The following is a 27,116-nucleotide window of genomic DNA, read 5'->3' on the forward strand; positions in this document are numbered from 1 at the left end:
ACCTCCATCAGGTTTTCTGAACTCCATAATTGAAAGTTACCCTTGCAACACATCCTTCATGCTTATTTCTTCTGGCCTCAATCTCCGATAACTTACTGCAGTGCACGCCCTCTACATGTCGGTCTCCCCTTTGTCTGTCGTGTGATCCCATCGCAAGCCATGTTATCATCAGTGTGTGCCACACCAGCTGACTGCAGTGCTATTGCGAGCATCTACTGCTACCCTCCCCTCCCGCACCCCCATCCGTCTCCCTCTGTCCTGTCCCGCTCACTCACTGCTGCCTCCATCAGAGATACAGTCACACTTCCCCAACCGCTTCTCCAATTGCATGCACACTGGAAAGTCAGTCCACACTGTACAATGAAGCACAGACTGTCAGGAAACTATGTTGATATATTTTGAAAACATGTAATTAAATTTAATTGTATCAAAGCAAAATCTGTTGAGAAAACTAGTAAATTGTGATACTGGAATATGTAGTACTGCTGACACACACTAGGTTTGACACTTGCCCTCATTACAAGTGAAGGTCTGAGTGACCTGTCTCTTCTTTTAACCTTCCTTAACCTGTCCCTGTCTCCCTATTGTTGAAAGAACTATTAGTTCTAAAATGTATCAGTTGTGTAACATTTAATTTAGTATGTATCTGTTGGTAGTACTAAACATTTTGTCCCGTGAAGATCACAACTGTAATTAAATTAGTGTTGGTTTGATGTGTACACAACATACATATGTACCAGCTTATTTTCTTGATGAATGGTTATTGAAATCAAAACTTTATTATAAACATTATATTTACAATGGTATGCTGCCACATTTAGCTCCAAATTGGGTTAACTTTGATGCCATTATAGTTTAGGCTTCAGTAAAATATGCAGCATTAGATTGTTCATGACCTAACTAAAGAAATTACTGTTTAAGTGGAGCAGAAATGTACGGTTTGTTAATATAGTTCCATGTTCTGTTATTTTATTTTCATAAAACTTCATTTCGTTTCCCAGTAAGATTTTCTGACTGAAGTAATTGTGCTTAATATTTTATTTCATGTTGTTAGATCCATCGCTATCTATGTATCTGCAGCACAATATGAAGTTAATTCAGCGTTACTGATCTCTTACCTGAAAAACTACAATGTACTTATCTGTGATGATCTGTTTGAAAATTTACAATCCAAAATAGTTAGAATGAATATTGGTGATAGTGTTCTTATTGCACTAGTCAGTATATATATTTAAGGATAGTACACCATTTTATGATGTTTTTAGAAAGCTGAAAAACGAGTGATCTCAAAAGTAAAGCCAAAAGAAGTTGCTGCAGCACAAAGTAAACCTCTGCCAGAAGTGACTGATGTGGTTCCAGACACAGATATAAAGGAAAATACTGATCCATTCCACCTCAGAGTGACTGTTCTTGCTTTAGAGAGCCCAAGCTGCTTCTATGTGAGATTGTATGCCGTGGAGGGTGTATTGTCAGAGTAAGTATTTCTTTTTGTGTTGAAGTAGTTGAGAGATGGAGGAGGTGCATGTTGAGGGTTAAGAAACCAAAGTTACAAGTCTAGCTGATAAAAAGAGTAAAAAAACACGACATACTGAGATACTAACACAAACAGTTACACTGCTTATATATTTGTATCCTGGTAGATTGTTCCTGGAGATGTACTGGTACAGGAAGCATGTGAATAGTTGTTGTCACACTGCCAGTATTCAGAGATTGTATGCACCAAATCATTTTAGTTTATTTTATCGATTGGACAGTAGATGATGAATCACATTTTTGGAAAGGCACGGTTACGAGGGAAGTGAGCACGATTTTGTAAAATATTTTTATTTATACTGTTATCTGTATCTCTTTTATAATGGTGTTGTAGAATAATTTTGCTGGTCAAGGCTTGGTCATTCAGAATGCAGCAGTTTTAATGCGTTAGTGCTCTAAAAGGTGGTTGTGACCATATATTTTAATATTTGTTAATGGATTTCCAGAAGGCTCGATATTGGGTCACATATAGACTTATCATCTGCCATGTGTTGCACATCAAGTAGAACTAGTTCCTTTTAGCAGAAAACCCAAGTAGTATAATAAGTTCCAATAGCCTTAACAACAACAGAGGAATTTTATAAGAATTATCAGCTGATTTTAAGAGCATTCAGAAATAAAAGTAATTTATTAACCCTTTTGGTGCTACAGCTATGCTTTCTGCATTCTGTGTTGAGAGCAGCTCTGTTATGGCTATACTACTTATTAAAAGCTGCTACTTTTGCTGAAGACGGTATTAAAGCCACTATGAAACACTTATCATCCAATTTTAAGAAAACTATGAGATGAAAATACTTGATTTTTGCACGTCTTTCAGTCTGCCATATTTGTTCAATAAACAAGTGAATTTCTTTTTATTATGTGCCATAGTTATTGGGCTGCATCAAATTAAGTAAAACATTCCACAAAATTTTAAAGAGTTTGCTGTGGTAAAAAGGCATTTTGTAAACTTTTGATATGATTCATTTTAGGCTTATCATTGCTTTGTATGAAATGTGGATAATATATTGAAATTTTATTTAAAACTGAGAGCAGAACAATATATCATTTTGTGCTCAAGTTATCTATTTTAATATCCAACTGATGGTCCTACGTGATGCACCCCAATTCAGGCCTTGCACATCATAAATCATGTAGTCATAACAATTATCATATTTCATAAATGGTTAAAGATATCGAAACCAGGTTTTTTGTAAGTGGTAACATGCATAGAGGTACATATTTTGTATGGTAAATGCTCAGAACATTTTTATTCGTCAAGATATGGTTGTAACTCCTCTGTAGCAGTGAGAGGTAGGCAGAACAGAACACGTGAAGATGTCAGTAGTGCTTTAGGAAACCCCAGGGGCCATGTTTATACATGTCCTCAGCACTTGGGGAGTGGCAGTGCTCGACGAGTTAATCTCATCCACAGCAGTTGAAGGGTTAAGACAACTGCTTTAATATAGAAACAAGAAAGAAATTCATTAAAATTTCAATTTAGAGCATTTTAAGATTCTTGAGTGTAATATGTGTCATTCGTGAGAATGATCTGTGTTCCTCTAAGGATGGTCACGCTGATGAAACAGTATAGGCAAGGCAAGGCAAGGCGTGGTGTGGTGAGTGCAGAAGCATTTACTGAACATGTGCATTCATGCCTTGGTGATGCCTCTTTGAGGCATCATAAACACTTCAGAGAAAATGGACATTCTAAAATGTAAATGTTGAAGACTAATTAAGGTTGTAAATCTCAGATCTGGAATCCAGTTTGGTGTGGTAGGACATATCACCGATGTGTTAAGAGTTCATTACTTACTGATGTTTGGATCTGTCTTCACAGTTGATGTAAATAGTTGAAACGATACAGACATATTGGGAGTTGTTGAAGACATTACTCGTCTGCATTCCCGTAAATTATTCAAACTATTTATATGTTGGGGAAACTCAGGATTCAGTCTAGTCCAATTTTGTGTGTCAGAATTGTAAAGTTTCCTACGAAGGATCATTGATTTATCATGTGGTTGTGCACATAGTTCTGCCCCCACCCTCCCCCTTGGGCACAGCCCCAGAAGCAAGGGTATTATGCCCACATGCAACGATTTTGATGCAATAATAAATATGCCAGTGCCCACTAACCCCAAACAATTATTTTTTTCTTGACAAGATCATTTACTATGTGAAGTTCATTCCTCAAGCAGCCCAAATATCTCATCTGCTCAAAAAGGGCATCAAATTTGTGTAGCTGACATCCTGTCAACAACTTTTCAATGCTGTAAGGATTGTCTTAAAACAGATGCCATATACTATGCACCCGTGATTGAGTATTATGACAGATGTGTCCTGTATGGGATTGCGACAGTTCTGTCCTCTAAAATGTTGGTCAGCTTCGAAAGATCTATCACCTACACCCCCAAAACATTCACATTTGTGTCAAGAAGTTTCATGTGTATTTGTATGGCAGCAGATTCCGTCTGTTCATGACCACAACTGTTTGCAGATCGATTTTTGGATTTCGGTCCAAGCTCCCAGAAAAGTAAGTGCAGCAGCTTCAGTGGTGGACTTTGTTTTTAAACAGATATAACTACAAAATGTGCTATGCCCCACTGTTGGACAAGCCACTGCAGGCACCTATTCCCACTTTCCTGTTCCCCCAACAGAAGTGTGATTGACAAAACTGTTTTGTGCTCAGTCAGCACCTGCAACAAACCCTAGATACATTCTCATTGATTATAATCAGCACCTGCAACAAACCCTAGATGCATTCTCATTGATTGTATGTGAGTGTTGGTCTGTGACCTAGTTCTGCACAAAGTTTTGCTAGCACTGTGGTCTTGGTGGCTGGAGCACTTACCAGAACAAGTAGACACAACATTTCACAACTATTTTGCAATGTGATACAGGCTCACCTCAAGACCACCAATAGAAGAGGGTATGCATTGATTTTGTTAGGCAATTTCAGGGAGCTATGTGTTTACTGGTGATGTATGCTCTCTCCAACTTTCCCATTATGGTATGTATGTCGTCAACAACCACCAATGCTACCATCTGTACCCTCTCTACAATCTTTGCCTTCGAGGAAGCTCCACAGACAGTGATGTCTGACAACAGGTCCCCAGTTCACATCTTCACAGTTTAAGACTTCCTGTCACAACAACAACAACATTGAACACCTGACCACTGCCCTTTCCACCAAGCCTCCAACCCAGAGACCTAAAGAATTGTCAGAACATGTGAAGCTCAAATGCCCAAGGCCTTAATGACAATGTTGACACAGTCTATCCAAAATCTTGCATGAGGTATGTTGCTAGATCACCTACGACCTACGGTTTGTACAGCGTGCCCAACCCAAGTACGTCTGCCTGTATGAACGGTGCCTTGTGTCTAGGCCCCACGTTCAGTTGCCACGGGGGGGGGGGGGGGGGGGGGGGGGGGCGGCTTATCATATCATAGGGGATGTCTGCTGTTGGATGACACACCCAGTCATGAACTCCTTCTCTCCTTATCCATCACCAGAACCCACTCTGGTCGTGACTGCATTCACAGTCAGTGTTCTCCCCCCTTCGCCTCCTCCAGACCATGGACCCACCTGATACACCAGCATTCACCTACCTCACCTCTAACCATAACTCCACACTGCCCACTCACCAGTACAACCTGCACCCTCATTAGTCCACTCATAAGGGAGCAAACAATTGTTTATTCATGTGAGAGCCATGGGCACAGAGCTGCTCCCACCACCCAAGACTCTTCAAGTATCGATTATACTGGAGCAGCGTTATGCTTCTGAGATGTTGGCAACATCATTGCCCCTACATTGCCAGGCTGAGCCATCGTAGTTGGCCAGTCCAGATGAGGGCATGCTGCTTGATTCCTTGGCAAGAAATTATGCCATACCTCCCACCCCACCACACCAGCAGTAACACAAACGCAGCCATTACCAACCCTAGATACCGATTTCTAGAGGGGAGGGATTTAGTATCGATAGCAACCCAGAGGTGCTGTAGCTCGCGACAACTGCCTGCTGTGGTCAGAAAGGATGGAACTGCCATGTCATGTGGATCTTGCATGGAGCTGGAGCCACAGGGTGACCAGTACTCTGTTGTGCTGTTCTGTATGAAGCACTTTGTCTAATATCATACCACTTCAACTTTAGCAATGCTGCTTTGTTTCTGTACTATCTTAGTTTCACTATTGGTATATTTTCAGTGTGCAACTTAAAATGATGCTTTTACTTTGAATGGGGAAAGAATATCTACCTTTTTTGTGAAAATAACTTTCTGAAATGCATTTGTTCTTTTCAGTCAAAACAGTCATTGAAGGATTCATTTTATTCCTGTATTGTTGTTGTTGTTGAGAAGATGATTTGAAGATATATGAAGGAACATCCCTTAAAGTACAGCAGTTTGTCTACCTTCAGAAACCAATTTTAGTCATCTGATTGGTCTAAATTTGCCAGCACTGATAATATATACTGTGAGAAAGCAATATAAACATGACTTTTGTAACATACAATCAAATTCTCATCATGGATGTAAAGACAAGTACATAATTGTATTAAGAGTTTTTGAAACAGTGATGTAATAATTTCATTCTCTGGTTTTCAAAATTTATGACATGGTTCTTTAGTTTCCTTATTAAATATTTGTTATTAAATTCCATTTTCTAATGATAAAATTAATTATTATAATATAATAAAATTATTTACATATTACAATGTTTAAAATAAGTATGCTGAGGAGTTAATGTGCTTAGGTGTCTGAAATTTACCTGATCTTTTTCTACAACCCATACCCATTTCATCAATGTATGACTCTGTAGTTACCATTTTCATTCATCCATAACAGTTAAACTGGGTACCAAGTGTCTGTGTTTTGGCAATTATTATCCTACAGTGCTGTCAGCCTTGCAGTTCTGTCAACATTGAGCATGAGCTTTTATTTATTTATTTAATTTTTTTTTAAATTACATTATTTCTGCATGAATTGGTACATTGGGATTTACCTCTTATTGCAGTGTTGTTGGTGCAGAAAGTAAAAATAAATTACATTTGCGTAAAGTATACTGTGAGATGCTATTTAACTATGGATTTTGATGATGGGCAATTTTAGGTAGCTCACTGCATGTGGTTAGATACTTAATGTGAGAGGTTTATTGGTGGAGCATTCCTTATGGAAGATAGAAACTCACACCATAGTCCCAGAACAGCTCATACTTGTACTATTCATTTAATTTACAACCTGTTATCGGACAGTTCTGGAAATGTAGTTAGGAATGAAGTTATAAATACAAGGAATGAAATGACAAAGTTTGGCAGAGGTGAACATGTGTGTTGAGTTTTGAGTAATCTAAATGTGGCGAAGCAAAAGAAATAAGGGAGATAAGATATTTGTTTGTGTTCCAGCATGCTTGCATGTGCTGGTTTCCCCATACCGAAAGAAATTAATCCAATGTTTAAGATATGGCTATAATAGTGTTGGTGAGAAATAACTTTCACTAGTTGATGAGGTATTCAAGATTTATTAATGATGTAGGTTAATAGAAGTGAATTCTTATGCAAATATAAAGTGTGATTATGAAAGTAATGCATAGCAAAAAACTTAATGTAAAACAGAGTAGACCAGTGCATTTGCTCTTTTTAGCAAGAGATACATTTTGTTGTTGAAAGTCACTAGCTAATATGCAATGCATAAACACCATATGTACAAACAACCAGTAGAGGTAAGACACTTATATTCTGTGAACAGGTTTGGCACTCCGATGAATTTTAGTGGCCGAAAAGATATTTCAAATGACAGACCCTGTTTTTAAATGTCAGTATGATCTATGACTCCTCTCTCTCTCTCTCTCTCTCTCTCTCTCTCTCTCTCTCTCTCTCTCTCTCTGTGTCGAACTGTCTGTTCATTATTTGGTAATCAATGGCGGTTGACACCTAAAAACCTGCAACAACTGCTCCTTACATTGCCAGAAGATTAAAGGAGTGCATATGTCTTTCAAAGTGTCATGGACTCATTGCAAATTAATATGGCAATACACTGAAGCAGGTTTTACTTTATTGACATTCCATAAAAACTTTCATTTACAAATCCTGTTATATTATTAAATTAAAATGATCAGCTGCTGTGGTTACCCATTTAGCTTTCTTTTATGCTATAACATTACAGAAACTCCAACTAACAATTCACAAATTTTGTTCATGTCTATTTGAAATGAGTACTTTCCTTACCAAAAGCAAAGCTCATGCTGATAACCATCAACTTTTATTTTACATTTTTTCCTATTTGTATTGGTACCTACAACATCCATGGAGGTGTGTCCAAGTGACCACCTCGAAAGTTCCCCTGTCTGTGCGTACAGTGTTGATAACTATGGGCTGACATTGCGATTCCTGCAACCAACTGCACTTGTTACAAGGAGCAACTCCAAAATCAAAAAAATACAATAAAAAGCAGAAAAAATATATTGAAAAGTATAAATAACGTAGGAGTAAAGGGAACAACTCACCTAATAGTTGAGAAGCTGGGTCATCAATAGGTACATAAATAAGATTGAGAAATCTCTCTCTCTCTCTCTCTCTCTCTCTCTCTCTCTCTCTCTCTCTCTCTCTCTCTCTCCCTCCCTGTCTCTAACAAAAACACACACACACACACACACACACACACACACACAGAGAGAGAGAGAGAGAGAGAGAGAGAGAGAGAGAGAGAGAGAGAGAGAGTTACTCAGCTACTACTAAACTTCGTAGTACAATTGCCTTAACAAATGCTTTCGATCTCCATGTGACTAGGGTACAGAAATTTCTGTATATTTAATCCAATGGGGAAGTTAACCAAAATTTAATGCTACTGAAATCTATATCGTCCCAGAATGAATAGGAGTCTTGGACATATTACCACAAAACAATGGGAAGAAAATTTATGATGCCCATATTTTTGCTTTTGTCACAGAAACCTTTGTTTATGAAACAATGACAAAGCATCATTGTTCTAATTGATTGTTACTCACCACATGAAATGAGACTTGAGATTTATTTGATGTTGACATGGAATAATACCTGCACAATTAGAGAAACTTGTCATTTGTAAAGCAGAAGTGAATAGCAACTGAAAATTTACACTAGTAATGGATTTAAAGTGAGGGAAACTAACTTGCCTTGAATGAAGGGAAAGCTGTAGCACTTATATAACAGAGAAAAAATTACCTGAAAATATATGAGGATAAACATACATACTTCATTTGTAGTGTATTACATTGTTTCATTCATTATACGTTTTTAATGTGGGTTGTCATAGGATTTCATGTAACAGATACTTCAGAATGCCAAAAATCTGCAGCTTAAACTTAAATGTGTCATGGATTTTTTGTCGTGTTGGATTTGTGTGTAAACTCGAACTTTGATCACTTTCTCTGTCATCATTGTCAGCAACTTTCTGTGTGTCATGTGGTACAGTAGTCAGTCAGCCCAAGTAAAGTCATGGAGACTTCACAAAATGGCACAACTTCCATGTGCTACCAGATATTATGTCACTATCTGTGATAGAGGAGTGTTAGTAACAGTGCTGATTTCATTAGATAGTGGATAAATCAGCTTATTTCTCTGTAGGCTTAAAAACCTGTGTTTTCATGTCAGTGAATGATTGCAAAATAGTTGTAATATGCTTGTATGAAAGAACATTAAACATAGTTTGCTTTTTTGTTTGTACAGATTGATGAAAGAGCTACAGGAGTACTATAACACATCCATCGGTATTGAAACTTCTTGGGAAGAAGGAGAGAAATGCTGTGTTTTTAATGCTGCAGATAAATTGTGGTGTCGAGGAATTATTACAAACATCACAGATGATGAAGCTTTGGTATGACTAAGAATTAATGTTCTGTACTTAGTAATTTCTTATGTGTATAACAAGGGGCAAACATTTTATTATTCGTGGTTCAACATAAGCAGAAAATATATTTATATATTAGCTGACAATGAACTTAAAGTAATTTTTACAGTTACACTCACGTATTTTGTTGGCAGTACAAGGTCTTCATAATATTCTAAATAGTAATAAGAAATAGAGTTAGGTGTCTTAGATAGAAGACCTCCACAGTCATAGTTGTGAAAATCATTCGCATTGTGTTAGTCCTGAGTGTAAATATATTTTACACAAAATTGTTCATTTATGACGTAGTGATTATGTTTGTGATAACTTAATGCCTTTTCAGGGACATTTAAAAACTTAGAAGTTACAGATGATGGGATGTGTAACATACTCATTATAGTCCAAGTGTTTAAAGCTATACAAGTAGTGGCGGAGCAGATTCACTGTCTCTCAAAAAGCAACTCTGATTTTATAATAATAATAATAATAATAATTGTATTATAATTATAATTATTATTGTGAATAAGCCCATTGGGACTATGCAAAGTAGTTAGAGGTGGGCATTTGCCTTCCTTTGTGCCCATATTTCTTTTGTTCTCTTCTTGTGGGGTTCCTTTTTCTCTTGGGACCATGTTGTTCCAATCTTTTTCTGTGGTTTTACCTCCTGGTCAGCTTGCCATTTGTGAATTTTGAATCTGAAGGTTTTCCAGTTTTATACATCTTGAGGTGTAATTCCTGCCAATTTCAGATCAGTTTTAATCTCACCAATCCATTCAATGTGTCTGTTTTGGCTTTACTCCTGTTGTCAAAGTAGTCGACTATTTGTTTATTAAGTTAGTAGTAGTAGTAGTAATAATAATAATAATAATAATAAAATTATTCCATTGACTACTTTAAGTTAAGCTATGAACTGCTTGTTGTCACTCACATGATGTAGCTTGTTAGTCACATTGAGGAGAACGGTATTGTCTGCACTGTTAAGGTTGTCTTGTCATGCTGTGTTGGCTGATATTGTTCAGAACCTCAAAAGTCAGTGAGGTAAGCAGTGACAATCAATAATCCAGAATTAATTTTCTTTCTGCAGTATGCCGTGTACTTATTTGAAATTTCCTGGTAGGTTAAAACTGTGTGCCGAAGAAGAGTTCAAACCTGGGATCTTAGTCTTTTGCAGTGGAGTGCTCTACCAACTGAACTATCCAAGTACGGCTCATGACTTGCTCTCACAGCCTTACTTCCATCAGTACTACTTCTGCAGCCTTCAAAATGTCCTCAAGGATGTAACTAATCTATTTCTCAAGAATATTCCTTCTTTCAGGAGTACTTCTGCTATGCACGTAGGACTTCCAACTATAGGAGAAGAGGTACTGTCAGATGTAAAGCTACAAAGGCAAGCCATTAGTCATGCGTGGATGACTTAGCCAGTAGAGCACTTGTCTGCGAAAGGTAATGATACCAGTATAATAGTCTGGTGCACAGTTTTAATCTGCCAGGACTTTTCGAAATCAATAATATTTGAAACCTGTGTTCTGTTGTCTTTTGGTGGATCATTCTGTCACTGATCTCTGTATCTTATTTCCATTATAAGACCTCTAAAATAGTGATAAGATGTCTGGTGATTGATTTGTATAGTAAGCTTCAGAGTTCAGCAGTCCCCATCAGTTAATTTCATAAGCCTACCACAGAGCCAAATTTGGATATACTGCATTCGGCATTTCCACTTTGTGACATCCCTAATAGTGGACTTTGCCACTGTAGAGGTATAAAATACCAAAAAAGGTGGTACATTTGGGAGAAATGAGGTTCAGATTCCCACATGATATCCAGATTTGGGTTTCCAGTGTTTTCCCCATATCAAATATAAAATGAACATGTGGGCATACATGCCCCCCTCCACACACACACACACACACACACACACACACAGGAGACTATAATATGGTGAAACTTACAAGAGGTTGTACAAATGTAATTCTCTCTTTGTTCAAAGCTTGTGGTACGAAATCTGATAATGTACAGATCAGTGATTATTTCTGCCCGTCACCCTCCAAACATGTGCTTGTCAAACTTTGTTACTGACCTGACTGCAACAAATTTTCCAGGTTTTTCTGACGGATTTTGCAACCTACGCAAAGGTTCCCATTAACTGCATTCAAGCACTTGATCCTCGATTTTCTGAAGTACACAGTGGTGCAATTGCCTGTCACTTAGTTGGTATAAAAGCAGCTGGAGATAGATCTCAGTGGCCAAGTTTAGCATGTGAACATCTCGCAGATCTTATTCATAATTACACAGAGCTTTACATCACTAAACGGGTAAGTCTTGACAAATTCTGTGAGCCCATATACCTTTGTAAGCAATAATTTTCTGCTTTATGTGAGCAATATTTCTTGCAGGGAGAGATTGAAAACAATTCGCTTCCTGTTGAACTTTGGGTAAAAGATGTTTTTGAGGGAGGACCATTGGACCCAACAACAGAAGTGTGGAATACATTGAATCAGAAGTTGATAGATCAAGGACTTGCTATTCCTCTGAAACTGTAAGTGATATTTGAATTAGTTCCTTATTCATCAAAGATTTATCTGTAAATCACCCATTCATATTATTAATTTTTGACTTAGTACCTACTATTACAAATTATTTGTCTTTTATGTCTGGTGTGTGTTGTGTGTGTGCCTTAGTAATATTAATTGTGTCAAAGTAACAGTTATTATATAAAAAAGAGAAGTCCTCAAAAACACCAAGGAGATATTTGAATTTTAACATCAAAGTAGCAACCAATTTATGCAGAAGCATTTTGAAATTTTGTATCTTTTTGACATTATATCACAGAATGTCAGGAAATGAGAATTTTGTGTTTGGTTGAGAATCACTCTATGGCATTCTACAGGAATCAGATTGTGTACTAATGGAAGCACACTTTATCTAGAAATTTTCGGTTTTGAATCTGACAGTTATTTTTTTGTCATGAATTCAAATATTTATGCAGTTATTACTCTAATACATTTAAATAAAAGGAGGATCCCCTAATCCTCTCAATAGGTGGGTCCCTGTCATCCTGGGATCTGAGGGATTTCCCATCCCTTTCTAAACTTCCTCAATATATTCCTCTCTCCTCCCTGAGGAAGAAACTATTAGGTGTGGAAGCTAGGATAGTGAGTGTACTATTTTATGTGTCTGTCAGCAACACTGATATTTCTCCTGGTTGTAAGTGCTGGCCATCAACTCTGACTCAAAATTTTAAAAATACTGACTTATTCTGCCTTACTTGGAAAAGCACAGATGACCATCTTGAAGCAGGCTCAGCTTTTGGAAAGCATCTCCCGGCTCGAGTGCTTGCTTGGGAGCTGCCAAGCATTCTCCTATAGAGACACAAAGCCGACATGTGCACTGTTACTGTTGCACCGGTAGTAGATTGGTTACATCAGATGATTAACTATTTTTATTCTGATCTTAAACTATTAAGAAAGACAGAGGACATAATGTGCTGTGTTGTTTGGCTGGCTTTATTAGTTTTTCCTTAAAAATTAAAAATATATAAAAAACAGTTTTCTCGACAAAAGAGGACTCATATGTACACACAATATATTGAATTTTTGTGTTATTTGGAAATCGAGATGTATGTCACAATAAAACAATTCTAAATTTGTGCTGCTGTTGTCAGTCATTTATCAGAGTTTTAAAAATAAATTACGTTTAATCACATTTGAGAAAGTACTCTTAACAGATAAAAATAAGTAAGCCAGTGGAAATCACAGCGAGGCATGAAGACCTGCACAGCTCAGATCTGAATTTCATTTTGCAATTAATTTTATTTATCTCCAAAAGAGGTAAATTTCCTTGAATATTATGCAAAACTGGTTCTGGCTTTAACCCCCCTCCCATGTCGTGACATAGAAAATGACAGTGTGTGGCGCCAAGAATATCTTTGTATGAGGTGGCTACTGTGACTCCAAGGATTGCAGCAATACATCATGTGAGAATGGTCATTGCTCTGCTACAGAGCAAGATTGCAGTTCATATATTGGCACTGATGCTCCCATTATGCTGATACTAATTACAACTGTAATAGCACTATTATGGAACTAGACTTAGATTGTGTAAATCTGATTGCTCATATTCGTAAAGACTGTTCTGTATTGGTTCATTGAAAGTGATTTAACTCACGTTACTTGGAGTAAAAATGTTTGTTCCATACTGTGTTTTGTGTTATTAACTTAGTGTCAATCTTGTTTTCTACAAATTACATGGTTTGTAGTAGTTACCTGGCAGTTTGTGTTAGCCTCAAAATTGTAAATATTTAGGCCTTATTAAAAGAAAAATATTAAAACTTTTTTTCCCAATTGGGTGCCTGTGATGTCCTTACATACGCACTAAATGTCATTATTCCTTTGCAGAGTATCGTAAACAGTGTGCATCATGTACATTAATGTCAGGGGCATAATTTAATTGAATGTTCAGTAATTTAATTAAATGTTCTGTACCTTATGGGTCAGTAAATGTGACCCTTATCTTTCTTTTGTATGTCAATAACCTGAGTTTAACTGTGTATGAGTATAAACTTACCGTATTTACTGATCACACTGCAACGGTTGATAAACAAAGTTAGTAACAATACAGCCAGCGGGCACAGAATAATCAGCTTATAAGAAAGAGTAAACAAGCTATCACACAAGAATTTCAAAGTGTTCAAAAAATGAATCAAGACATCACATTTATCCCTTTCATTGATCAGACATTTGATAACAGTAGATTTATGATTGTAATGCAATTAAAACAACTGAGCATGTAGAATATGTTATTGCAAAAGTAAGCCAACGCTCCCCTTTGTTTTTTTTTATGTTAGAATCCTCTATTAATGAGAAACCAACAAATACAACTAATCATGCCTACTTTCATTATCACCTAAAATACCAAATCTTATTTCGTGGAAATTCAAAAGCAGCCATCTGTACTTTCAGGTTGCAAAGAATGTTGATCATAATTATAAGTGGATGCAAAGCTAGACATCTCGTTCACTCTTATCTCTCAGGTATTCCTGCTTCATGTATCTACATTATTGTAACTCGGTTTTTGTTTAAAATGTGGTATATAATGAGAACAGATTTCTTAAATTTATATTCGTGACCATACTACAAGATTACCTAACCAAAATTTCCCTGATCTGCCAAACAGTTTTAACTTGACAGACTAGTTCATGCCATCTGAAGAGTGCAGATTTGCTTGGAGGGGTGAGCTGTGGTGACTGGGTGGAGAGCCCAGTGGAAACACTCTTGACAGTAAGTAAATAACAACTATTTAACATCAGTGGATGATGTGTTGTAGGTCATGGAGGCAACACACCTCCCTCTCTTGTTCTGGGTAAGGCCTTCTGCCCTGTATGTTGAGCTGGTTCCCTGGGATGCTGACAGCAGGCCTGTAGTAGCCCAGCAGCCTCTGGAGGCCACAATCATTGATGTCAGTTACATCCTACTTCCTGTGGTGGCTTGGAGCCCTGGTGCCGCCTCATGCATCACCACAGCAGCGTATGGGGACAGCTGTGTGCAGAATTTGGCTTACTGCCGTCTGGCAGGGGTTGGACATCGGCTGGGATTGAGGCACCAAGTCCCACTAGGAATTCAGCATTGGCAACAGCAGGCACAGATGGCAGGTCAGCAGTGCTGTGTCACAAAGTCCCACGAAGAGCTGAGTGCCGATGGTGGGTGGCACAGTCCAACATATGAACCCTTGACTGCTGCTGATGATGCCCACTCACTGTCCTACCTGGCATAGCCCTGATGACGTGATGGCACAGGTGGACTTCACAGCAGTGAGGCTTGCCCCCTTCCTGAAAATTCAGACTTACTTATATACCTCTGGTGTGCATTTGTTTCACTAAAACCCAACACATAGTCATATCATCCATAATGAGAGACTTGCCCTGGTATGGTGACATTGACCTGCCTGCTACAGTCGTTAGCTGTGTGTGATGCAGTTCTTCGCTGAGTGTGGAAAAGACCTAGTCCCTCGGGTCTTGCTAGGACCTGGCTCTCTGTTGCAATTACCTCTTTTCTTAATCTGTAAAACAAGTACATAATATTAAATTGGCTATGCTTCACTACTATGCAATTACTATATTAATCTCTCATCTTCGTCAAACTATTTTTCATCCTTTGCTCAGGGAGTCCAATCTCTGGGAACTTAATTTACCATTGGATTGAATTTCTGCATTGCTCGCTGTATCAAATACATAAGAATTAGGCAGAGCAAAATCAAAAACAGTATTGCACTAGGAACTGCAACACTCAAAAGTCATGGTTACCTGACATCTGCCATCCCAATATTATTCCACATGCTGCAACAATTGCTCCACAGTGATTCACTCTTCCTGTGCTGCTATCTTCCAACTTAGTGAACAGTCCAGCCTGAGTTCTTAGGTATTATTAAGGAAGGTAAGGTTTTATTGGACATCTCTAGAGATTCATCTGGCCAGTACAGCTGTGGCTGTGTCACATTCACCAGGGTAACTCCCATCATAGTAGCTGGTAAATGAAATGTGGGTCCCATAATATTACAGGGTGGTCCATTGATTGTGACCGGGCCAAATATCTCATGAAGTAAGTGTCAAACAAAAATCTACAAAGAATGAAACTCATCTAGCTTGAAGGGGGAAACAAGATGGCGCTATGGTAGGCCTGCTAGATGGCACTGCCATAGGTCAAACAGATGTCAACTGCGTTTTTTAAAATAGGAACCCTCATTTCTTATTACATATTCATGTAGTATGTAAAGAAATATGAATGTTTTATTTGGACCACTTTTTTCGCTTTTTGATAGCTGGCATTGTAATAGTCACAAACATATGGCTCACAATTTTAGACAAACAGTTGGTAATAAGTAAGTTTTTTAAATTAAATTACAGGACATAGGTATGTTTCAGCATTTTATTTCGGTTGTTCCAATGTGATACATGTACCTTTGTGAACTTATCATTTCTGAGAATACATGCTGCTACAACGTGATTACCTGTAAATACCACATTAATGCAGTAAATACTCAAAATGATGTCCATCAATCTCAATGCATTTGGCAATATGTGTAATGACATTGCTCTCAACAGCGAGTAGTTTGCCTTCCATAATGTCCGCACCTGCATTGACAATGTGCTGACGCATGTTGTCAGGCATGGTCAGTGGATCACGATAGCAAACATCCTTCAACTTTCCCCACAGAAAGAAATCCGGGGATGTCAGATCTGGTGAACGTGCGGGCCATGATATGGTGCTTCAACGACCAATCCATCTGTCATGAAATATGCTATTTAATACCACTTCAACTGCACGCGAACTATGTGCCAGACATCCATCAAGTTGGAAGTACATCGCCATTGTGTCGTGCAGTGAAACATTTTGTAGTAACATCGTTAGAACATTACGTAGGAAATCTGCATACGTTGCACCATTCAGATTGCCATCCATAAAATGGGGGCAAATTATCCTTCCTTCCTATAATGCCGCACCATACATTAACACGCCAAGGTCATTGTGGATTTTCTGTTGCCCAAAAGTGCATATTATTCTGGTCTACGTTACTGCTGTTGGTGAATGACGCTTTGTCACTAAATAGAATGCTTGCAAAAGATCTGTCATCGTCCCGCAATTTCTCTTGTGCCCAGTGGCAGAACTGTACATGACGTTCAGAGTTGTCGCCATGCAATTCGTGGTGCATAGAAATATGGTATGAGTGCAATCGATGTTGTTGTATCATTCTCAACACCATTTTTGAGATTCTCGATTCTTGCACAGTTTGTCTGCTACTGATGTGCGGATTATCCGCGACAGCAGCTAAAACACCTACTTCGACATCATCATTTGTTGCAGGTCATGGTTGACATTTCACACGTGGCTGAACACTTCCTGTTTCCTTTAATAATGGAACTATTGCGCGAACGGTCTGGACACTTGGATGATGTCATCCAGGATACCGAGCAGCATATGTAGCACATGCCCATTGGGAATTTTGATCACAATAGCCATACATCAACAAGATATTAACCTTTTCCGTAATTGGTAATCGGTCCACTTTGACATGGGTAATGTATCACGAAACAAATACCGTCCGCACTGATGGAATGTTGCGTGATACCACGTACTTATACATATGTGACTATTGCAGCACCATCTATCTCAAAGCAAAAAAGTGGTCCAACTAAAACATTCATATTTCTTTACGTACTACACGAATATGTAATAAAAAATGGGGGTTTCTGTTAAAAAAAAAAAACACACAGTTATTATCCGTTTGACCTGTGGCAGCACCATCTAGCGGGCCAACGATAGAGCCATCTGGTTTCTTCCTTCAAGCTAAACGAGTTTTGTTTTTTGTAGTTTTTTCATTTGATGCTTATTTCGTGAGATACTTGGCCTGGTCACTATCAATATGTCGTCCCGTTGAGTAAAAGTCCATTACTTCACAATTCTAAATGTCTCACCCTCATGATCTTCCCTTGCTCATAGCATCTAGCAACCACTACTACCTTGTTGTACACTGAGTATATCCCAGTGTAAACACACTGTCTGAAAACACGACTCTGGTTCTAACACCTCTTTTTGTCCCTGTGTTTTACCTCTGAACAGTTGCTTGTTGCATGTGGTACCACCCATCGTAATCTCGCAAGTTGGGCATATGGTGACTGTTCTGCTCTGACATTGCTGAAACATCCCCCCCTCCCCCTCCAGTTATCACCATGTGTTGATCCCTGTCTTCTGTCAATAGTAACACCCCTTTTTCTCTCACTTACTCAAACTTTCTTGCTGCCGTTAATGCATCCGATACGTGTGCACTATGTAACACCTAAACACTGCATGCTTGCTTGCTACTGATATCCTTACTGACAAGTATAACCACGCATTATCTGTCATTAGACCCCCTGTAGCACCCTGCTAGTAGAATGGCAAGTTCTGGCTGCTCAGCTCTGCTACTAATTGTAATTCCAGTGGTAATTGAAGAGCTGACATGGAAAAGGGTGTAAGTGCCAAAAAGTAAATTTTTCAGGAGTTAAGAAAATATAACTGGAACTTCAGAAATGCTTTATTTCTTGTAATTTTTAGGTGCAATCAGTTTAGTTGTGTGTTTTGAATAGTGCTCACTATAGATATTAACAAAAGGTATTGAAGTCATTGTCATACACAACAATAAAAAGTTATGAAGAGCAGATGTCCTTGTAGAACTGATGATATTTTGGATCTAGGTAATCCAACATAGCCAATAAATCCTTTTTCTTGGAATCATTGGATGTTCATTACATGTGTCTTATTGTTGAAGGCATGCCTGTTCTCTAATTCCTCATATTGTCCCTTCTTGAAGATAGTATGATGCTACCAGGCTTCCATTTCATTGAAGGTTTTCTTTGTTTTAATTTGTAGTAAATCTGTCACAAACATTTTGATCCACGATTTGTTAGTGATCTGTATTGCTGTTGTGTTTATAAACTCATCACAGGCATGGAAGACATCAAAGAAATCCGATTTTGCCATTGGCACCACCTGAAATGGGTTGTGTAACTGTGACAGTTTCACTACACTCTGAAGTTCTTTTGGCACCATGGCTTTGCAAACACGTTTTCGTTTTTCAATAACGCCAAAATCTTGAACACAAGGTGTATAAGAATGCCCAGAGACCAGAAACTTCAGTTCAGTGGACTCATAGTATCCTCTCACTACTAGATACATTGGAACCAGCAACACCATCTTGTTCTTATTCTGACCAGTGCATTTGTCACACCATATTTCCAGCTGGCACTTAGGTGTCAATTGATTGGACAGAACCTTTAAAAGACATGATGCAATAGCGCTACCTCCATTGCCTCCAATTCCTTCGTGCCACATACACATCACTGCAGAATTTTCCACATGAATACACAAGTTGTAATTTGATAGCTGGTGCATATAAAACATGTTACTATGTGTTAAAGTGGGCATGAACATAACCTGTTGCATATTGATAGCTACAATCGCTACGATGCTCGAAGGATATTGACTAGGTTTAATGGGACCAGAAAGAAGTCTTTCAGCTTTCCTGAGGTGAAGCTCTTTTGCAGAAATTGCAGCGAATATGGACGCCCCACTGCTGGCGTTTATTTCACTGATACGGCAGGTATCTGTTCTCGCCCATCAAAAATGCAGATTGGAAATTCTCTCTTGAAGGCTCTGTGATGAAATTGACCATCAATATGTGTCTTAGGAAATTTTTCCTTGGATACATGATAAAACCGATTATGTTTAAGTCAGGACTGAGGTATTGCTTTGCTGACTGCTGCCTCGAATAATGGCTTTCTTCTGTTGGGAATGATTGTACATGATCTTTTATGTTATGTATGTCAGTGGCATTATATTTTTGCTTGTGTGATGCAGCGGAAGTGCCTTGGACATCCGTGAACACTATATCTCCTTTCTTTAAATGTTCTAAGAGATGTTGGTTTCCGAAAACATCTAAGAAGATATTGTTACAGACCCGTAAAGTACCTTGCCGTGATGGAATAGTGTACGTAGCTGATTCTTGTCTTCTGCTGTGTGCTGGATCTTCATAGCTCCCATGGCATCTTCTTGCAATGTTCGTCAGTTGAATTCGACTCATTAAATACGTGCCTTGTGCATCTTTTGCTAAATGAGAGAATCCTCATACAGCTTCTGGATGTCACTCTTGATCAATGATTGGCATGCATATCAGCATCTACAGGAACCCTGGATAGAGTGAACACAGCGGAATCAGCAACAATATTGAAGGAGTTTAATGCAAACAATGTGTTGATTATGTTCTTATATTTAACAAAGAACTGATTGAAACATACCTTGTCTGGAGATTTATACACTTCTTTCACTTTTGGGATGTTCCTTGACATCTTTGCTCTCTCTAATTCTTCAGTAAGCATCAAAACACACTTACATGAGTAGTGAACATAAATCAACACTCAGGCTTCATTAAGTGTAGCATATACTCTCACTAATTACTGAATGGCACATGCATCCTTTTCCATGCCAACAACCTGGAGTTACATCAGATGCCATCCAGTGGCGTCAGTGGGAACTACAAGCAGTCGCTCTAGACATAGATCTCTCTCCAGGTCACTGGCGGTGGCACATAGGACATTTTCATTGCAAAATTTGAATAATGAATGATTCAGCACTTACACTCTTTTCCATGTCAGCTCTTCAATTGTCCTTGCATTTTCCTCAATGCCCTCAGATACAGCTCAGGTGACAGTGAGATCAGACTTAATTGCCCACATTGCGTAGTGATTGTAGTAGTCTTGTCATCTTATTAATGCATCTAGTACTTGCATACATGTTTGTACTGCTGCCAAGTCCAAGTTTACTATCTGAGACTCTGGCGTAATTCACGACTTCCGTATTAATCTCTCGAAGCTTGTGTTAGTTGTTCAACATGCCGCTTTCCAAGTGTATTTTACCTTCAGTATCTATCCATCCCCCTTTTGCTCTTCTGGACTGGAGCAATACCATCCCAGTCGCATCCTCCATCTGCTGCTTTTATTGTGCACATGTCCCGAGCAACTTTCTGTTGTACTCCTGGAAACATCTCCTCCAGCCTCCTTATCTCAGTCCACAATTCCCACATATTAAACAATAAACTTAATTGACCAACCATAACTGGATAACACTATATGTGGTTGCCTGAAAAATAAAATTCCTCTGTCCAGGTGAATTTGCAGTGCGCCCACTCTGCCCCCAGTGAAGAGGTACACCCCTGCCAAAACTACCATTCTTCTTTTCTGTCCTCCTTCCATACAACAACCTGAAGATGGGGACCAACATCACCTCCCCTTCCCTCAGAAGCCTGCTGTCCCAAACAGCATGTCTTGATATACTGATTATAAATCTCACCATAATGCAGTCATACAATCTAAAATAATGTCTGTGCCCTACACTATACTCAAATGAAAAATATCCAAAAACTACAAAACACAATATATATTAATTGTTTCCTTTGCCTCAGTGCCCATTGAGTATAAGGTATCAGGACTTCCGCCTCTTATTGCTCATCCTTCCACTTCTTATTCTTTGCCTCTTTTTCTTGCTTTGATTAATACTTTTCATGGAATTCCCTTGAATGATCATAGATGCACAATTTTTGACCTTGTCAGAAGCTTTTATTGGTGTCGTGATCTCAAGTACTTGGTAAGAGCACTAGTACTGTGTTAAAAGTTTTCCCTTCGGAGTAATGAACTTGATAACTTCAATCATCTCCTATTTTGTACTGAGATAACATTCCACTCACTTTACTTGTCTCTTCCTGTTTCTCCAGCGCCTTAGTATATGTAATAACTAAACATCTTTCCAGTTGTTCAATGAACTCGTTCCGTCCATTAGCATATGGATGAAGTGGATCAGTTCTCAACTTTTTTACTTTCAATAACCTACAAAACTCTCTCATCAGGTGTGACATGAAGTTCATCCGTTGGTCCTTAATTATTGTCTCCAGCATCCCAATCTAGTGTATCCACCTATTAATCAGTGCCTGCATGACCGTGAATCCTTGTTGCTTCCCCTCCTCCCACCCACCCTCCCCCACCCCCACCTCGATGTCATGAGAAAAATGGTCTATTATCAGCACAAAATGATTACCTGCTGGTGTTCAGTTGAATAGTCGTAGCACGTCCACTGCAATTGAACTACACGGTTCTGTTGCTTCTGGCAATTTCTGCAATAGTACCTGCTTCTGATTCAAATGTGCACACTGCAAACATTCCACAAGATTTCTGATAGACCAATCAACATCATTTTTTCTTCCCTTCCGCCACTCTTTAAGTTCATCATCCTGCATCCACCCATGGCCCTATAAGATGTGATTATGCATTTCAAATTGTACTTCATGTTTCAATTTCACTGCCACATATGGTCCTAATTTTGTTTTTTCTGCATAATAATCCAACATGCAGGCTAAACTACCATTGCTTACTATACAGTCTACACTTCTTGTTGGCAGTCTGTGATGCTTGCCATTCCCCAAAGTACTGATCTAATGCTTTTACTCCTGCTATTTTTTTGCTTACATGCCACATTTCCAAGCTTCTTCCCTAGTTTGTGAATTACTTTGTACTCAAATTCACTAAGTTTAATGCCCATCTCGTAGGTCTACTCAGTGTGTCCTTCAAACCTAGGAATCACTTCAAAGCAGCATTAAACTCATTACCATCCGTCAAGAATTGCTCTCCAGACTAAATCAGGACTTGCCTTTGAAAACAACATTGCCCCATTGTTAGCCCCACTAGGTAGCATGTTGATTACTCCACCCTAGATGTTCCCTTCTGGGAAGACACATCAGATTTAGAGATACAGCAGGTCTCTGACAATAAATACCATTCTGCCGAAGCCTTCTGCACACAGTTTGCCTCGATACAACACTTCCAGTGGATGCCTGAAGCTCACATGCCAGTTACCGTGCAGTACTAAGGCAGTACTGCCACACCCTAACAGCCAAATAATGGTTCTCTCTTCAGAAGTCACATGTGGTTGGCCCAGCCTTGGTCTTTGGGATACAGTTTCAGTCTCTCTAAACAGTCCCCACATCCAAGAAACAACAGAACGATTCACATTAAGCCATCGGGCCACATCAGTTTGCAACCGTCCTGCTTCCATTTTTCTCATGGCCCTGCGCCGCAAAGAGTCTGGTAAGCATCTTCTCTGTGCCGTACTGCTCCATCTGTGACTGTGTACACAGTTATTGTGGATTTGCAGCTGTCTGGCAAACATCACCTCATTTCATAGGTGTGCTGATGTCATCGTTGGCATGGTTGCTCATTGACTGGAACACTATATTCCATCCAGAGCACAATCGTATGGACATCTGGTTGACAGTTTGTATGATTATATCATGAATTAGACACAGGATGGGGGAACAGTGGTTTGTTGCATTAATTTTGGACACCAGTGTAGTTTGTTACAGAGGTTCTGACAATACCCAAAACTGAACATCTGCATAATCAGCAATTCCCTCAGGCATGACACTGTTGTTATGCATGTTTTTTACTAGGTTGATAGGGCACCTGAAGAATATAATTGGGGAAATCAACTGTTTCTCTTATTACTGTAGACTTCTGTTGTCCAGTGCAAAAATTTAAAGAACTTCATCAACTTGTGTAATCATGAAATTGAATCTGGAAACAAGACTGAATGGAACTTCTCCAGGACAACTCATATCAAATCACCACATGATGGAATTATTGGAATAGCAAACAACTTAAACAACTTGCAGCACATCCAACCCTTCAGTGGCTTCCGCTCCCCCCCCCCCCCCCCTCCCCCTCCCAAAAAAAAGTAAAAAATTAAAATTAAAATTAAAAAATTCGTAGCACTTTTTAACTTGTTCACATCTTGTGATGATAATGTGAATGGAATCAAGTTGTTTTTCATTGAAAAGGCCGAACCTGAAATTGCAAGATTGGCTCAAGAAGAAAGGTTTTAAAATGACAAAACCATTTCTGCATCAAGAGATAATCACAAATTCATTCTGTTTGATGAAAAATGACTTCTTATCAGCAAAATTACAAATGATGCAGCACAACGAGTGTGCGAGTGTACACCTGTCCTTTTTTCCCCCTAAGGTAAGTCTTTCCGCTCCCGGGATTGGAATGACTCCTTACCCTCTCCCTTGAAACCCACATCCTTTCGTCTTTCCCTCTCCTTCCCTCTTTCCTGAAGAAGCAACCATCGGTTGCGAAAGCTAGAAATTCTGTGTGTGTGTGTTTGTGTGTTTTATTTATTGTGCCTGTCTACCGGTGCTTTCCCGCTTGGTAAGTCTTGGAATATTTGTTTTTAACAATTGTCTGTCTATCACAAGCTGCCTTGGAGAAAATGCTTTGAATCTCTCACCTGGGAGATACGTAACCTGCACTTAAGACAATAAATGCTGGATTGGGAATATCTCTGAAGTAGCACTTGAACAGAATGATGTCCTTCACATCCATTATGTTGGCCAGGTAGAAAAGGCTATTGCTGAGCTCCAAAAGAGCATACTATCAGCAACATTTCTGCCCCAGCCACAATATAGATGGGACGTCGGTACACGATCCCTGACTGAACTTTACTAAATATTGAAGAAAAATTCAAGTACATATAGTAGTAAAGAACTCAGTCTGGATAACGCAATAGTAAACTCTATAACAGGCTTGGGAACATGTGCAAAGAGACCCATCCGCAGGGCTATAGGGTGTGGCCTCTTGCGGATGGTGTTACCAATTTTTTAAAATTGGTAGTAGCAGAGCTACTATAACTTTTTCTAAACTGGTAGTAGCAAAACTACCATGGACCAATGTCTATATGTTCTTAAAGATAAATTCTCATGCATCCATGTTCATCAAATATGCATTTACTTCACATATATTTTAAACTAAATATTATCTCTTAACCAAAAGATAAATAATTAAAAGAAATCACATAGAAAATAAAAAATCTGCTTTTTCTAGAGGTACTAGTTAGAAAAAAATAGATTGATCACCATTTTGAGATATTTGACCCCTAACACTGGTCAAATTTGATGATAAAACTTAAGATTCGCAGTCTATGTCCACATATCTCATAAACTAAATAATCTTGAAAGTTAATATTTATTATATGGTCTTACATCAACTTTCTTGATTAAAAGAAATGTAGTAACATGAAAATGTTTTAGAGTGGAGATATCAGTGGGTGAAACTTGGGTGGCGTGTAACTTGGGTGGCGTGTAACTTGGGTGGCGTGTACAGCACATTTTGAGCTAAAACTTTACAGAACTATATTTGACATGTGCCTGCGTATATGTCAAAAGTTTTAACAAAATGTAGATGGTCAGGTGAGGACCTTGTCTAGAATTGTCTAATTTGACGTGGACTGTGTCTGACACCCAATGTATGCAACACCATCCGATTCTCTTTTCTTTTCATATTCCAAACAGACCTATTAGGCTTTCCGACTTCTTTCTCCTGATTGACTCCTTAATCGCACTGCCCAGAAAACTTGATGTCTGCACCATGAGGTGTAACTGGTCAATTGGGACAGCTGGTTAATGAAGTACGCTGTTGTTGTTTTTTTGTGCCCGAGGCAGGATTCAAACCTGCGACCGTAGCGGATGTGCGGTTCCAGACTGTAGTGCCTAGAACTGCTCGGCCACCCTGGCCGGCTTTTTTTGTGGTCTTCAGTACAAATACTGGTTTGATGCCACTCTATTTTGTGCATGCTTGAGCAAGTACCCGATCCAAATTCATGTAGAAGTAGGCAATGTAAACTTTTAGTGAAGTATGTGATATATTGTAATTTTATATTATTTTGGTGTGCGTTTACAAATATGTCTTTGTTGTACATATTAACAATTATTTAACACCATTTGAAGTAATTTAATGACATGTAGTACATTATGCCAGTTACAATTCTTTATGAACTGAAATTTCATATACACATGTTTCTCTTCAGTCATTTCAATATGTTCAAATCTACGAAAACAGAATTTTGTTTATGTGATGTAGTTTTTGTATAAAAAGCGTAGAATGTGAATATAGAAACTTCCAGAAAACCTTATAAAATGACATAGTCAAATGTTTAAAATATGAACCATTGGCGTATTAACAACATTCAGCACGACTGTAAAAACATTTGTTTGTATGTGTTATTAATTATCAAGCTGCATCCACACTGGATGTGCTGCACTGCGCAGGAAAATTGATTGAGCAGTGAGAATGACATTGAGCAACACAGAACTGCACAGAATGGAGCAATGTGTTCTTCAGTCTTATGATGTGTCAGCACGCACTTCAGTAACATTGGAGATGAGAAACACTGTCCAAACAGAGCAACACATGAACAAACTGTTTCCTTTTATGCGCCAACGCTGTTTGTGACCTGTTCATCATGGTGCAGAGAAGCACAGTTTGATATCCATACCAGATATGCTACATTGTGAATCGCCGCACTGAATCTCTTTGCTTGATTCTGTGCAATGCAGCCAGTGCGTATACAACTTTAGCATTCAGACATTGGAAAATACAGGCAACTTGAATAGTTCACTTACATATCTGAAATATGTGTACTTCAAAGATGACTCTTTTAAAATAAAATCTTAATAAATTTTATATAGAAAAGTTCTCGGGTTACTAAAAAGCCTAATCTGAGGTAAGTATTATTTGAGATTCAATATATTCCTCATTTTGCATTATGTCCAAATATAACCTATGGTGTGAACTGTCAAGATATTACAGGAAACATTTACAATATTATATTGAAATATTAAGTCACTCTGTATAAAACAGTACAAAGTAGACGTGAAATCAATATTTCAGAAATTCGTATGGAGTTTAACGATAACAATCAACAGATACAGTTGCACCAGATGGTATATATACGTAGACATACTTGAAAATGGAAATCTTCTGAAACAGCTGTTGTAATAATTAATAAATGTTTTGAGCAGTGATACTGAAACCTTACTAGCAATAATTATTTTAAATTGGTAGTACTCTTGCAGTTACACAACTGACTGTAGACAGGAGGGCATATTACAACATGTAGGGGACTCGTTTATGGAATTTTATCAAAATGTAATTGAAGTAATAACTATTTGTTAACATTCTCGGGAAAGGAATGCTGTGGGTGCGCAAAACACACCACTATTCTTTACATCCATACTCAAACATCATGAAAAAGACTTTTTATGTTTGTTGACAGGAGTGAAATACACTGCATACCGTATATCTGTAAAAGTCTACCAATCTTTCTGGAA

General features: G+C 38.4%; 1 protein-coding gene across 5 annotated transcripts in view; it reads left to right on the forward strand.

Moving 5' to 3' along the window:
- Positions 1–27,116, forward strand: part of LOC126336827 (RING finger protein 17) — a 467,240-nt gene that overhangs the window by 380,131 nt on the left and 59,993 nt on the right. For all 5 annotated transcript variants that reach the window (XM_050000889.1, XM_050000891.1, XM_050000890.1 and 2 more), the window contains 4 exons: positions 1,266–1,474; positions 9,215–9,362; positions 11,474–11,686; positions 11,768–11,910. In XM_050000889.1, coding sequence (XP_049856846.1) covers positions 1,266–1,474; positions 9,215–9,362; positions 11,474–11,686; positions 11,768–11,910 — 713 coding nt within the window. The remainder of the gene's footprint in view (positions 1–1,265; positions 1,475–9,214; positions 9,363–11,473; positions 11,687–11,767; positions 11,911–27,116) is intronic.

This window comes from Schistocerca gregaria, chromosome 2 (genome assembly GCF_023897955.1).
Source record: "Schistocerca gregaria isolate iqSchGreg1 chromosome 2, iqSchGreg1.2, whole genome shotgun sequence".
NCBI lineage: Eukaryota > Metazoa > Arthropoda > Insecta > Orthoptera > Acrididae > Schistocerca > Schistocerca gregaria.